At 34.3% G+C, this 15936-nt stretch overlaps 1 protein-coding gene across 3 annotated transcripts in view; it reads right to left on the bottom strand.

Annotated features, from left to right (window-relative positions):
* The window catches only part of LRRIQ1 (leucine rich repeats and IQ motif containing 1), a 214199-nt gene that overhangs the window by 197277 nt on the left and 986 nt on the right, over window positions 1–15936 (bottom strand). For all 3 annotated transcript variants that reach the window (XM_045082964.1, XM_045082966.1, XM_045082965.1), the window contains exons 2-6: window positions 12609–12756; window positions 11181–11292; window positions 6248–6336; window positions 4542–4659; window positions 3133–3356 (exon numbers count right to left, since the gene is read on the bottom strand). In XM_045082964.1, the coding sequence (XP_044938899.1) occupies window positions 3133–3356; window positions 4542–4659; window positions 6248–6336; window positions 11181–11292; window positions 12609–12755 (690 nt within the window). In that variant the 5' untranslated portion in view covers window position 12756. The remainder of the gene's footprint in view (window positions 1–3132; window positions 3357–4541; window positions 4660–6247; window positions 6337–11180; window positions 11293–12608; window positions 12757–15936) is intronic.

The raw sequence follows: 15936 nt of genomic DNA, 5'->3' as shown, positions 1-15936 counted from the left end.
TGCCAAACATTTAAGAAGAGATTCAAGGAGGTGTGATGCCACGGAAATCAAGGAAGAGAGAAATGGTCAACAATCAGGGTTGCCTGGGTGGCTCAGTGGGTTAAAGCCTCTGCCTTCAGCTCAGGCCCTGGTCCCAGGGTCCTGGGGTCAAGCCCCACATCCAGCTCTCTGCTCAGCAAGGAGCCTGCTTCCCTCCCTCTCTCTCTGCCTGCCTCTGCCTACTTGTGATCTCTGCCTGTCAAATAAATAAATCTTAAAAAAAAAGAAAGAAAGAAAGAAAGAAATGGTCAATAATCAAATTTTTACTGGCATAAAATGCTACAGAGGCCATTATAAGAACTGAAAATCAAACTCTGAATATGGAAACTTAGAAGTCATTGGTTATTGGGCACCTGGGTGGCTCAGTGAGTTAAGCCTCTGCCTTCGGCTCAGGTCATGATCTCAGGGTCCTGGGATCGAGCCCCGCATCGGGCTCTCTGCTCAGCAAGAAGTCTGCTTCCCCCTCTCTCTCTATCTGCCTCTCTGTCTACTTGTGATTTCTGTCTGTCAAATAAATAAATAAATAATCTTTTTTTAAAAAAATTTTTTAAAAAAAGAAGTCATTGGTTATTTTTGTTGCAAGTCGTTTCATTTGATGGGGTGAAGGTGATATACACCTCGTAGTTTTAGGATTCAATGAGAGACAAAGACATAAATATAACAAGACTACTCTTTAAGAAGCCTTACCATGATAAGTAGAGCTAAAGAGAAGCTAAAATGAGACATATGAACAAAAGTGATCTTGTGGTTTTTCTTTTGTTTTATTTCTAAGATGGGAGAAAACTGAACATGCTTATAAACAGTAAGAAAAGAGGAAGTTGATGGGGTGTTTCAGCATACAAGGTAAAACTATAAAACAAAAAGCAGGGGTAAACTGAAAAATATTATAGAGCAGAGCAGGGAAACCTAACTTTGAGTAAAAGAAATCTTTCCTACTGAGTGTAGCGCAAAGACAAGGAAAAAAGGTAGGATGAATACAGAGGTTGGTACAAACTAGATATAGGAATAGGAAGAGGAAGTTTGCCATTCATGCAAAAATATAATGTGATCATTTGCCCATAATGAGGAAGGAGAAACTGGGTGGAACTCTTAAGGAAAGAAATTCACAATAGCTTCCTATTTCATTCCCCCAACAGCTAACAAAGGACACAGAAAACAACTACTCAAAGTAAATTACATATTTACAATGCATCTTTTCAAAATTATGGCATGGTCTCATTGGAAAAGTTTTAAGCCCCAAGGCATAACAAAGTATACATTTAGGAATTCATTAAAATATTTTAAACTATAATCTTATGATAAAGCACAAATTACTTTCAGAAACTAAGCTGGAATTCTTTGAAGGTGAGGGCCCAGATGTCAGATCTCTTTTCTGTCATTGAAGCGCATAGCTGAATGCTTTGCCATTGAGATAGTCAATAAATTTTTTGTTTTAAAACAATTAAATATGACAATTTGGGTAAACAGAATTTAAAAGTCAGATGTTTTCTAAATCTGAAAACACCACTAACAATCAACAGCAATGATGCATTTCAACATAAGACTACAAACACTACTCCTATAATCTAAATTATACTAAAGCCTATCCAAGAATAAAGATTCTGACTTTTGGAAATGACCCAAAAAAGAGTCTGTGTAAAGGAAAGCTAAGGATCCATAGTTCACATTACTAGAAAAAGCCACAACCATACTGAGTATACAGTATAATTGCTTTAAATTTATTTTCTATAATCAGGAATTGCAGTGTACTCAACATGGAGGGCTAGAACACACTGAACTGCCCAAGCGACCACATGTCAACATTCTCTATATGTAACTCTCAAAATCAGTAAGTATGGTAATATGCAGGTCAATTTTAGTAATGTAAGACAGAGAAGTCAGTTCTGATTGTTATCTATACATTCTAACAATCCTGATGGTCATAAAGTAGGGTCCTAAAAATCCACCAGTTTTTCAATATATCACTACCATGACCTAAGCATACGGATCTCCTGGGGTGGGGTTAGGAGGAAACAGACAACAAAACAAAAACAAAAACAACACAAAACTCCTTCACACCAAAAAATTTCTAATCTCGGGAATTAGCTCAATTATGGGAACAAGGCACAGACTATTACCTACATGGATGAACCACTACAACCAAATATGTTTTATATAATTGTTATACATTAGACCTCATAGCAAAGACATTTCATGATCAGGAAATTTTTGTTGCTTTCTTGAATGATTTAGAAGTATATGAAAAAGCAACATTTATATTATAAATATCAATCCTTCTAGGACAATCTGTAACTTCATTGACCCCAGGGGGCTCCCAAGATCCAAAGCAGCATCTGAAATTTCAGTGAATTTTAATAAATTTTTAAATAAGCTAAACTAAATTAATGTATATAATAAACAATTTTTTTAATTTTTAATGCATAAATTTAAGGAAAACTAATCAAGAAGTCCATAGTAAATACTGTTATCACAGTCAATGGCTTCAATTATCAAGAGTACCTTAATCGCATAGAACAGAGCTCAATCCACACCATAATCTAAAAGGATCAGTACTACTCAGAAGTAGTTACTGATTCAAAAAATGTAAAAAGAGCCCAGATATCCATCGACTGATGAATGGATAAAGAAGATGAGATATATATACTTATATAAAGGAATATTACTCAACCTTGGAAAAGAATGAAATCTTGCCATTTGCAACAACATGGATGGAACTAGAGGGTATTATACTAAGCAAAATAAGTCAATCAGAGAAAGACAAATACCTATGATTTAACTCGTATGTGTTATTTAAGAAACAAAACAGATGAATATATGAAAAGGGAAGGAAAAATAAAATAAGATGAAAATAGAGAGAGAGGAAAACCATAAAATACTCTTAACTATAGGAAACAAACTGCTAGAGGGAAGGGTGGGGGGCGGAAGAGGTCATTGGGTGATGGGCATTAGCACTGGGTGTTATGCAACTGATGAATGACTAAATTCTACCTCTGAAACTAATAATACAGTATATGGTAATTGGATTTAAATTTTAAAAAGTTAAAAAGAAAGAATGTATGGAAAACAAAAACAAAACTTAAAAAAATACTTTACCTTCTGAATATTCTCTAATTTCTTTTTTTCAACTTCAAATTGTTTCATCCAGCAATGTCTCTTTTCTTCTTCTTCTTGAAATTGCTTTTTTTCTCTATCCCTTTGAGCTTTGAGAGTTTCTTTCTCCTGGTCTTCCAGTTCTTTCTGTTTCTCTTGCCAAGCCTCAAAAGACTGCCTACATCTTTCTTCCACTTCACAGTATCCAAAATTTATATCAGCATCATCTGTATTCATGAAGAGAAACATTATTATTCATAAAAGCAAGCCCCTCAAAACTGACCTAACATAGAATATGAAAGTAATTTTGAAATGAAGAAATAAGGTCAATGTATTATCAAAGTAAAAGTGATAATATTCAAAAATAGGTATTTTAGAATATACATTAAAAATCCTATTGCTACAGCTCGTTCCCTTTGCCATATTGGGGAAATTCTCCCCAATAATTCTCTCCAGGATACCTTCTGCTCCCCTCTCACTTTCTTCTTCTTCTGGAATCCCAATTATTCTAATGTTGTTTCGTCTTATGGTGTCACTTATCTCTCGAATTCTCCCCTCGTGGTCCAGTAGCTGTTTGTCCCTCTTTTGCGGGAGGGGGTTTGGGAGAAGGGGGTGGGATTATGGACATTGGGGAGGGTATGTGATTTGGTGAGTGCTGTGAAGTGTGTAAACCTGGTGATTCACAGACCTGTACCCCTGGGGATAAAAATATATGTTTATAAAAAATAAAAAATTAAAAAAAAAAAAAAAAAAAAAAAAAAAAAAAAATCCTATTGCTGTCATATGCAAGGAAGTTCCATTTCAGTTAATGAAGAAATCACAAAACTTGCCTTAACTATACCACAAAACTTAATATAAAAACATAATGTGTATGTGTGTGTGTGTGTGTGTGTACACCAGTTAAAAGAATATAGTTAAAGGATACTTAAAAATCCAAGGCTGGGGCACCTGGGTGGCTCAGTCCATTAAGCTTCTGACTCTTTGATTTTGGGCTCATGTCATAATCTCAGGGTCCTAGAATCAAGCCCCACATTGGGCTCCCCACTCGCAGGGAGTCTGCTTCTCTCTCTCTCCCCCTGTCTCTGCCCCTGCTCACTCTCTCTCTCTCTCTCTCTCTCTCACTTTCTCTAAAATAAATAAATAAATCTTTAAAAAAATCAAGGCTGGATATATCTATTTCAGTCAGATATATAGATGGAAAATTTAAATATGTTTAAATCAAGTTAATTTAGGAGGCATAAAAAAACTATGAAAATATGAAATTAAGTAAGTACAGTAAAGGCATAATAATTTTCAAATAGCATGATTGTATTTTTCTAAATGTCAAAAGAAAACTGTCTAAATTTTTTTTCAGAGAACTATGGTCAATCACATAAAAATTATCAAAAATACCATTGAGCAATTTAGCATACCTGGCAAAACGTGCTTATCCACAGGTAAATCATGAAGATCAGGCTCTGGAATAGAATCAGGACCACCACAATGGATTTTATTCCTCAGAAATTCTTCTTTTTCTATTTCAGACAACATCTAAAAGGTTAAAGAATAGCAATAATTAAAGAAAAAGTAAAGCAATCATTTTTAACAATATATCAAGCTATATATACACAAATCCAGAACTTTATTTACTTTCAATCTCTCTCAAATACTATCCTACAGCACACTAAAAATTGTATTCCCATGCAAGCAGACTGTATTTTATCCTCCTTGTTTTTCAGAACTCTAATCATTCTCCTGTATTTATCCACAATATTCAAATAAACTGCTTGAAAATCTGTGGGATGAATAAATCATGGGAATAAAAGGTATAGCGCTAGGAACATAGTCAATGATACTGTAATAGCTTTGTATGGTGACAGATGGCAGATACACTTGTAGTGAGCAGAGAATGATACATAGAGATGTTTTATTATCATGCTGTGTACTTGAAGCTAATGTAACACTGTGTGTCAACTATACTCGAAAGCAAAATTTCTTGAAAATTATTTCCCAGTGTTTCTGCTAATGCTTGCTTTCTTCTTAATGAATTTCTATATTTCTTAACTACAGTGATTGCTCACAGCTACAAACAGCTAATACTTTCAGCATGTTCAAAAAATGGAACTATCCTCCACTTTAACCTGAATTATGCAAAAGTCATGTTTATGAATACTTTACCATAATTAGCCTTATACCATATTCTAGTTGGAAAGAGATAGGATATCTATTTCAATGAAGTAGCAGTATGATAATTCAAAATTAATATTTCAAGTTTGTTACCAAAAAAGAGAGTATATATATATATATAAGCAATTTTCAAATTATATTAAACATCTTAGGGAGCAGAATAGAGTTAGGTAAAATCAGAGATAGATAAAATAAGCATTCAAAATGCTAAAACTGTAGAAGAAATTTCTCAAATGTATTTCTGGAGTTTTTAATCAAAATTGCCAGGCTCTCCCTTACTCTTATTTTTTAGGAATTTTTTATATTTTATCTTTTTTAAAAATTAATTTAAGATGTTCCACATTTAAAATTTCCATTGGATATATAAAGTCTCTCCTGGAACACAGTACATTCCTAAGCAGGATAATAAACATTATATTCATTGTTTTCCTTGGAGTTTTTAGGGGAAAAATATCACATAGTATGGTTCTACTGTTTTATCTACATGCATTTTAAATTCCCAATTACTGATGATTCAAATTACTATTTCTAATATTTTTTTAAATTGAAATTTACCTTTTTATGTATTACAAGCAAGAAGAAAACACAAAGCCAAAAACAATTAAATTTTTAAGTTCTAATTGGCAGATTACATCTTTACTTTTTTTAAAAGATTTATTTATTTGAGAGAGGGAGAGAGAGAGTGTACACACTGTAGGGACAGGCAGAAGGAGAGGGAGAAAGAATCTTAAGTAGACTCTGTGCTGACATGGGCCTTGATCCCACAACCCTGAAATCATGACGTAGGCCAAAACCAAGAGTCACCAAGAGTTGGACGCTTAAAGGACTGTGCCACCCAGGTGTCCCTACCACTGAACTTTAAATCAGTGAACTATCATCCTTCATAAGAGGGAAAGGTAAAAAATATCTAACTGTAATATTGAGTACTTTCAGTCAAATATTGATCAGATACCTTTATTAACTGTTCTGGATGTTCTTTATGTTCAGTTGATAATTCTATCCTTAAATGCATGTGATTAGGAACCACTCCATAACTATAGCCTAGAGAAAGAAAAAATATTATAACTTTAAATATTAGAGCAGGACAAAGCACGTTTAAATCTCAAACCCCTTTCATTATCCTTTAATCTCAAATTCCATCATAGTATATTCTTGAGCAGTGACTCAAAACAATAGGAAAATAATGAAAAATAAAGAACAGAGGGAATCTGTAATCTTTGTTCTAAAAATAAAAGTAATAAATTTATAAAACACTCTCTTTCTAGACTGGTCTGTTTTCTATGTACACAGTGTAATGCTGAGTTTGATACTGCAGTGACACCTTGATTAGAAATCAATAAAGGTTCAATTCTACTGCCACAAACTAGCAATATAACCTTGCAGAAGATACTAAACACACTTTAATAAAAGTATTAGTTTAAAAGATTATAGGGGCGCCTGGGTGGCTCAGTGGGTTAAAGCCTCTGCCTTCTACTCGGGTCGTGGTCCTGGGGTCCTGGGGTCCTGGGGTCCTGGGATCGAACCCCGCATCGGGCTCTCTGCTCCACGGGGAGTCTGCTTTCTCCTGTCTCTGCCTGCCTGTCTGCCTGCTTGTGATCTCTGTCTGTCAAATAAATAAATAAAATCTACAAAATAAATAAAAATAAAAGATTATAATTACTAATGTGAATGAAGTGAGCTTTCATTTCTGACTTTATGAGTTTTTTGAATTTTATTGTCCTTTTATCATCTGTGCAGATGCAGTTAATTTTTTGTCCTTTTTCAGCTAATATGTTCTATCATGGTAGTCTTCATTAACAGTAAACTATTGTTCACAAATGACTGTTTTGCTGGTTAACTAACTACTCACACCTATTTTGCCAGACATTACAAATTTTCTTCTTCAACACTTATTCACAGTCTCAGCAGCCTGCTTTCCCATGTGAGGGGCTGACAAAGCAAAAATAACATTCTCCAGATTCCTTTGAAGCCAGGTTTCTGAGGGTGATTAAGGTTCTGTCAATTGATATATTTGCATGTCTTTATTTCCATAAAAATACCATGTGTGAAGAGAGACAAGGAGCAAGATTTTCATTTTTCTGGATGAGACTATGATAGAGGGAGCTCTGGGTTGGAGATAGGAGTGTGTAGTAGGGGGCACCTGGGTGGCTCAGTGGGTTAAAGCCTCTGCCTTTGGCTCAGGTCATGATCCCAGGACCCTGGGATTCCAGGGTCCTGGGATCCCAGGGTCCTGGGATGGAGCCCCACATCGGGGTCTCTGCTCTGCAGGGAGCCTGCTTCCTCCTCTCTCTCTGCCTGCCTCTCTGCCTACTTGTGATCTCTGTCTGTCAAATAAATAAATAAAATCTTTAAAAAAAGTGTGTAGTAGAAGATCAACATCTCGAAGTATCTTAATTATATTATACAGCAGCTCTTTCTGCAACCCAGTTTAACGGGGTGTGTGTGTGTGTGCGCGTGCACGCGCATGTGTATTTTTTACGCTTTGGATGCTCGGACTAGAGTGTATTTCTTCAATTCTATTAACAATTCTGTTATTCATTAGAACAGCTAGTCTTCAAAGATGTCTCTTTCACACTTCCTGGTGTGCATATACTGTTTAGTTCCCTCCCACACAGAGCCTGGGCTGACCCTGAGTAACCACCAGGATGTGATAGAAATGATGTTGCGTGATATATGAAACTAGGTTATAATAAGTTTTACAAGGTTCCACATTAGTCTATTGGAATTTTGCTCATGGAACTCCTCAGAATCCAGGTGCCATGCAAGTCATAGAGAGATATCACAGGTAGGCGCCTCCAGCTGCCCTCCAGGTGCCTCAGTTGAACTCCCACCCAACAATTAGCATCAATCAACAAGCATTTCAGTGAACCACCCTTGGAATTCTAATCCATTAAAAACTTCAGATGACGTGTCCCTATTCAACATCCAACTCCGAATGCACACAGAAATCCAAGCAAGAATTGCTTAGCTAAGCTCAGTCAGCCCACAGAACCATAAGAAATAATAACATATTGTTATTTTAAACCACTGTTTGTTTTGCAGCGATAAATAACCAAAATGTCTAACTTCTACCCATAAAAATAAAGACAAAAACACCCCCAAAACCCTTCTGCCTAAAGCAGCTCAAGTAGCTTGTGTCTACAACTGAGAGCCCCAACTATTATATCTACATTCATAAGTGAACTTAGCCTCTGGTTTCGTATGTGTGTGTGTGTGTGTGTGTGTGTGTTGTGCTTTGTATTTGAAGTATGGAGGTTTTTATAAATGAAATATTATGTAACCTGCAGATTTGTTTATCCTTAATGGATTGTAAGGATTCAACTGTAAAATCATACTCTTTTCTTTTTTTTTCTTTTTTTAATCATACTAATTTCTAATGACATTTAAGAAGAAAACCTTTTCCTCCTTCTTGCCAGATTATTGATTTAATCATGTTTTCAAGCAATTTTGATCATCTGAATTTTCTTGGAAAAACATCCTATTCATTGAGACTATCATACTTATTGCATCAAAACTATACGTGAGATCTCATAATTTTCTAAACCACTGCTATAATTATAGTTACATAACCTTTCATGTAACTGATTTTCTATAATTGTGTTTCCTTTCTTTAATTAAACTATATAATTGCCAATATAGTTACATTTCCATTGTATAAATTTTAATAAATATACATAAACAAACATAAATATTCCCTATAACTCAAATACAAATAATCACTGACAAAATTTAAAGCATCTACATAGAGTAAGTCTTTACATATCCATTCACCCACTCAGGACAAAAATCTTGCAGTCAGTTTCCTCTCCTGCTCTCATTCCAATCCATCAATAAATACTTTTGGTTCTTTTTACCTTAAAAATGATTTCTAGAGGGTTTTCTGGGTGGCACAGTCATTAAGCAACTGCCTTCAGCTCAGGTCATGATCCCAGGGTCCTGAGATGGAGTCCAGCATCAGGCTCCCTGCTCAGAGAGAAGCCTGCTTCTCCCTCTCCCACTTTCCTGCTTGTCTTCTCTCTCTCACTGTCTCTACCTCTGTCAAATACATAAATGAAATCTTTTTAAAAAATGATTTCTAGAATGTGACTGTTTTTCATTTCTACTCCAATCACTCTAATTCCTAACTATACTATTTTTTTAAGATTTTGTTTATTTATCAGAGAGTGAGAGAGAGCACAAGCAGGGGGAGCGGCAGGCAGAGGAAGAAGCAGGCTCCATGCTGAGCAAGGAGCCCAAAGTGGGACTCCGTCCCAGGACCCTGGGATCATGACCTGAACCAAAGGCAGTTGCTTAATTAACTGAGCTACCAAGACATCCCTCGAACCACACTATGGCAACAGTCTTGTAGTAGACTCTTGCTACCTCAGGTTATCTTTTCTACACAATCACCAGAATGAATGCCTCAAAAATGTGTCAGATATTGTCACTCTTTACTCAAAAACCTTCACATACACAGAGTAGAATCCAAAGCCCAGACCATGATTTATAAGAGCCCTATATGATCTGACCCCCATACAATCAGTGCCTTGACCTTTACAGAGCCTTTTTTCTAGAACACTGGCTCTCTAGATATCCATGTGGCTCACCTCATTCACTGAGATATCCATGTGGCTTTCCTTCTTAGTCATTGCTCAAATATCACCTCCTCAGAGAGGCCTTCCTTGACTTATCCTATCTAAAAGAGCAACCTCCAATCTCTATGACCTATCTTAAATTTTTTATTTCATTGAAGTTATCAGTATTAAAATATGACATATTAATTTGTTTCTAGTCTGTTTCCCCACACTGGAGCATTAGAATAGGAAAGCAGAACCTTTGCCTATTTTGTTCTCTGTAATATTCTTAGTGGCTGAAACAGATCCTTTCACACAGTAATATTTGTTGAATGAGTATTGTAGTGTATGTATCTTAATTGTAATGTATACTAATATTTGCATAAATAAAACTGAACTTTATAATAATCTTATATATTATATCATGGAAACTTTTATTCCATTAAATATTATCTAAGCCATCTTTTTCAGTGGGTGTTGCTGGATACACTGAGGCCTGTTGAACATTTAGGCTGTTGCTATTTTTCATAATAAACCAAGCCATGGTTAATTCTAGTTAAATCCCTGATAATTCTATTATTCTTAGAATTCCAACAAGTAATTTTGCTCAGTTGAAGCAAATAAAAATTGTTAGGCTTCTGATGTAAATTGTGTTTTTCTCCCCCCAAAATGTATAAACTGATACTTCTAAAATATCCTGTGACTCATTTTCTTTTCTTAATGCAAAGTAAAGATGACCCTTGAACAACATGGGGATTAAGAGTGACAAGCCCCCATGCAGTCAAAAATCTGCATGTAACTTTTGATCCCCAAAACACACCTACTAATAGCCTACTATAGACCAGAATGCTTACTAATAATATAAATGGTCTATTAATGCATATTTTATATATTATACATATTATATACTGTATTCATATAATAAAGTTAGCAAATGAAAATGTTATTAAGAAAACTATAAGAAAGAGAAAATCCATTTATAATACTGTACTGTAAAAAATCTGCACATAAATGACGTTTACAGTTCAAACCTGTGTTGTTCAAGAATCAACTGTAATAGTGTCTGGTTTTAATTAGGACCAGTAAAACAAAATGTTGGTGGCTAATATTTATTGGACATATAAAGGAAGTAGTCAGGAAAAAAAAATTAATGGACTAAATTAAACAATCCAGCATATTACAGATATTATAGTAGAGAGAAATGCACATATAACAACAGCTAAGAACTTCAAGCAGCATATTTTTCTAAATTCTAAATTAATCATGACTACAGAAAACTTATCTGCCAAGCAGATAAAAACTATACTTAAAAAAAGAAAAAAAACTACTTACTTAAAACATCAGTATCTTCCAAGTCCTGAAGAATGAGCTCTTCCGCCGTTTTGCTCTTATTCTTTATGATGTTAATACAGTGAAGAACAGACTCCGGTAATTCATCCAAATCCTAAAATTTTTTAAAAAATGAAAGTAACTGTTAAATCATTTATTAAAACTATGTATCAAAAATTTCATAAAAGTTTTCATACACCAAAACTTTGAATAAGATGTGTAAATCAGTTCAAACAAGTATATTTGATTAAAATTTGCTTTTTCTTTTCAGGTGACTATGAAGTACATCCATGATTCTGTTGTCTTTCATATCTAAATGAAGAATTTCAAAATTTTCACTTGAATTAGCTATGGATAAGAAGACATATTAATATACAAATTATAACTTTCCAAAAGTAACATATAGGTTATTGCATCTTAATTAAAAATGAAAGTATAATTATCCTTCAAAACTTAATGAATGAAGTTTCTTTGGGAAAAAGTTTAGTGGAGAAAATTTTGAAAAAACAAAGCCAGGAATTTGACCTGTTTGATACTTAATAATAAAAAAACTACAATAGGAGAAAAAGTAACAGAATAATGGAAAAAAATAGAGTGCCTTAGATATATTATATGTATAACAACTAAACATATACAAAAGATAAGACAAATCAATTAAGAAGAGGTAGATTATTCATCAAATGACATTAATAATATTAACTAAATATATGCAGGAAAATTTCTATTTAGATCTACGTTATATAACATATTTGAAAATAAATTCCCATTAGTTTAAGGAATTTGATGCAAAAGAATGAATCTATGAGTAAATTCTTTTTAAGATTTTATTTATTTGACAGACAGAGATCACAAGTAGGCAGAGAGGCAGGCAGAGAGAAAGGGGGAAGCAGGCTCCCCGCGGAGCAGAGAGCCCAAATGCGGGGCTCGATCCCAGGATCCTGAGATCGTGAAGAGGTAGTGACATGAGCCGAAGGCAGGGGCTTAACTCACTGAGCCACCCAGGTGCCCCTGTGAATAAATTTTTTAATCATATAAACATTGGGGAAATACACAAGTGAAAAGATAATAAATTTGATTTCCAAAAAATAACTATTTCTATAGGTATAAAGATTCCACATAAACTTTGCTTTTCATGTATCTCTAATAACATTAAAAAGCTCATGATTTAAGTTTAAAAAACAGGATACAAATAAATAGTTCTATGTATAATACCAATATTGCAAAAAATGCACATATGTACATGTGAAATTATAAGTGACTTGTATCTTCAATGTACTTTTTATATTTAAATATCTAACAATGCACATTGCTTAAAAGTGATCCTAAAGTTGAAAAATGAGATAACAATGTCAAGAAAACTGAGCAAAGTAATATTTCTCCTACAAAGATTACTCCAGTCAGAATCTTAAAAGCCCAGCATTTAACACTTACTGTATCACTGTCATCACTCTGGATGTCTGATTTTGAATCACTATCAACATCATCTTTTTCTAATGAAGAAATGCTGATTTTATCCAATTCAGCTTCTATTTCTTCCTTGAGCTTTGTATCATCATCATCACCATCGTTTTCCATCATCCTTTGTAATAAACACAGAGCCATTTAAAGAAAAATGAAGAGGATAAAATGAGTAAAATCTATGGGTTGTTTAATGGGTCATACCAATGTAACATGTTCTGTGTAAATATGTTTTCATCTAGGATACCTTCATCATATCTTAAAATGGTCATACCATATATTAAAGAACATTTTTTCCCCCTCTCCATTAACTCATTAGTTCTTTAATGTTTGATACAAAATGGCCAACTCTAATAGTACTCTCTTAATTCTCTAAAGGAAAAGTCACATGGAATGGACTGTCTTAACTTCCTGAATCAAGAAATGTCACAGTAAAATTCATCCTCATGGAAATAATTGAGGGTGAAGTATCTCTGAATAGCTTGAGTATTCAGAGAATAGAATACTCGTTAAAAAAAAAAAAAAAAGAATACTCATAGAAAGCAACCTAAGTCTATATATGGGTCAATACATAGTTAGTTTCTACTCATTAATTGACAGTTGTTAATTTACTATAGATAGCCACATGTTTTTAACAACAATAATATGTTGTAATAGTATGTGGCTTATAAGACCAATATTTATATTTAAACCTTTAATGCTTGTGATGGATATGGATCAAGCAGCACATTAGAGTATATCTTCCTGTAATCACCACCATCGTCAACCACCATTAGCTTCCATGTATTGCATATTAGTGACAAGCCAGGCACTAAAAGACACTGTGTGAGTGATAATCATCAGAGCAATGGAACGGATATAAGGCCCTTATAGTCATTGTACTGATAAGAAAACCAAGGTTTAAGGAGTGTACTTAACTTAGTATAGTCATTATGCCAATCAGTAATAATGACATGGCCCTAATTGAGAAATTCTGAATTCAAACCCAATGCTTTTCCCACTATGAAATGATCTCCAAACTTAGTCAAACTCCTCATCTGCCCAGCAATCCTTCTGAATATCCCCTAGTCCAAGAGTCTTCAAAGCGCAGATGATAACTCTTTAGTGGATCAAGACATTAAATCAGTGGCTCTTTATCATAAAGTTTTAATGATGGAATAGGATAGGGAAAATTAGGGTAGATAAGAAAATAGACTATAAGTGTACTATATATGTTAAAGATAAAAACATTTATTTATTTATTTATTTATTTATTTGACAGAGAGAGATCACAAGTAGGCAGAGAGGCGGGCAGAGAGAGAGGGAGAAGCAGGCTCCCTGCAGAGCAGAGAGCCCGATGTGGGGCTCGATCCCAGGACCCTGAGATCATGACCTGAGCCGAAGGCAGAGGCTTTAAACCACTGAGCCACCCAGGCGCTCCTAAAGATAAAAACTTTTAAAAAAAAAACTTTTATTTTTTATTGTAGGTGGGTATATATGTAGGCATGTGCGCATGAGCTGCAGTGTAAAGTGTAATTCATTTGTTCTACTGTGGGTCTTGGTTTAAGAAAAAAAATTCAAAAAATGCTCTACTCCTCAACTATTATTTTATTTTCCAGACTATTCCAAACTTTCATCTTTTCCTCAAGTCCCTGATCTTTCCAGTGCTACTTTCTTGACTCACCCTCCCTTCCTTGCTTCCCTCTTTTCTTTCTTTCGCTCATCTCAAAATCAACTTTTGGGGAGCCCACCAGGTACATTAACAACAGTGCTAGTGCTATGCTGATTAAAAAAGACAAGTAGCCTATGTCCAAAGTTTACAGTCTAGTTAATAAAGAAAATGAAATGCCTTCATTTTCCTATTTCTTTTCCTGAAACCTTTCATATTCCTCTTACTTAGAGAAGAATCCCTTCCTAATAAAGTGTAATCATCTGCCTATTCTCTGAATCTGACCTTTTTTCACCTACTCAACTATGCTCCATCCATTAGCTTTTCTCTTTACTGCCTCACCATACATTTTTATTCTGCTTGCCTCTCTTCCCTACATAAACACAATTCACTCCTATACAAAACAAAACAAACAAACAAAAAAACAACAACAAAAAACCCTGTGCCTGTATTTCCTCTAGTTATACATTATCACAGACCTTTCTTTCATATATAAATGATTTAATTGGACTGATTTCCATGTGTTGGCTATACTCTTGGGCACTTTTCCCAGAAAAATGAAATTTGATGTTCATACTAAAACTTGTACATGAATATTCACAACAGTTTTATTCATGACAGCCTCAATCTGAAGACAACCAAAGTGTCCCTCAATAGGTGAATGGTTAAACCAATTCTACTACCTCCATACCAGGTAATACTACTCAACAATAAAAGGGATACCAACAAATCTCCATGAATCTCTAGGGAACTATGTTGAGCAAGAAGCCCAAACCAAAAGGTAACATACTACATGATTCCATTCATATAACATTTTTGAAGTGACAAATGACAAAATTTTATAGAGGAGAAGAGATTAGTGATTCCCAGGAGTCAGAGGTGGATGGAATTGGAGGAAGGTGGTTATGGTAATAAAAGGGCAACGTGAAAGATTCTTGTAGCATTGGAGCTCTTCACTATCTTGACTGGAGTAGTAGATAAGTGCACATATTCAGATGATATAAACTGTATATAATACACACAAATGATTACAAATAAAATGTAGGAAATCTGAGTAAGATTAGCAAACTGTACCAATAAAAGTGTTACCATTGGGAGATACTGGAGAGCGTACAAGGGCTATTTCCACATTATTTCTTAAAACTACATTTTAATCTACAATTATCTCAATAAAAGATTTAAAAAATAATAAATACTAAGAAAAGATAAATAGAATATGATGGATTCATAGAATGGAATACTATTTAAGTCCTTTTAAAAACTGGTATATTTACTGTGCTGTGGAAAAGTAGCAAAGAAGAAATAATTGAAAAAAGACACATGGTAGAAAAATATGCAGAGTAAGTATCCACACATACACAGTTTTTTGAAACACAGAAATTTTCTGGGAGAATTGGGGATCTTTTTAATTTTCATTTCAGACCTTTATGTTGAGTGATTTTTTAAACCATGAATTCTAAAAGCTAGTTTAATTTTACCCATCAGCTTCCTCCTTCAAAGGAAAACAAAACCATAAGCCGAAGCAGTGTAAAATACTATCCTGTTATCAAACTTATTTAAAGTGCAATGCAAAAGATTTGCTAGGTAGGAAAATTACATTTTTTAAAAATGTAGCTATAAAGCAGAATGCACAGGTACACAAAACTTTATGTA

This window comes from Mustela putorius, unplaced genomic scaffold, assembly GCF_011764305.1.
Source record: "Mustela putorius furo isolate JIRA1106 unplaced genomic scaffold, ASM1176430v1.1 tig00000640_pilon_pilon_pilon, whole genome shotgun sequence".
In the NCBI taxonomy this organism is placed as follows: domain Eukaryota; kingdom Metazoa; phylum Chordata; class Mammalia; order Carnivora; family Mustelidae; genus Mustela; species Mustela putorius.
Note: the sequence above shows the minus strand (reverse complement) of the source record. Positions and strands in the feature narration are given on the sequence as shown.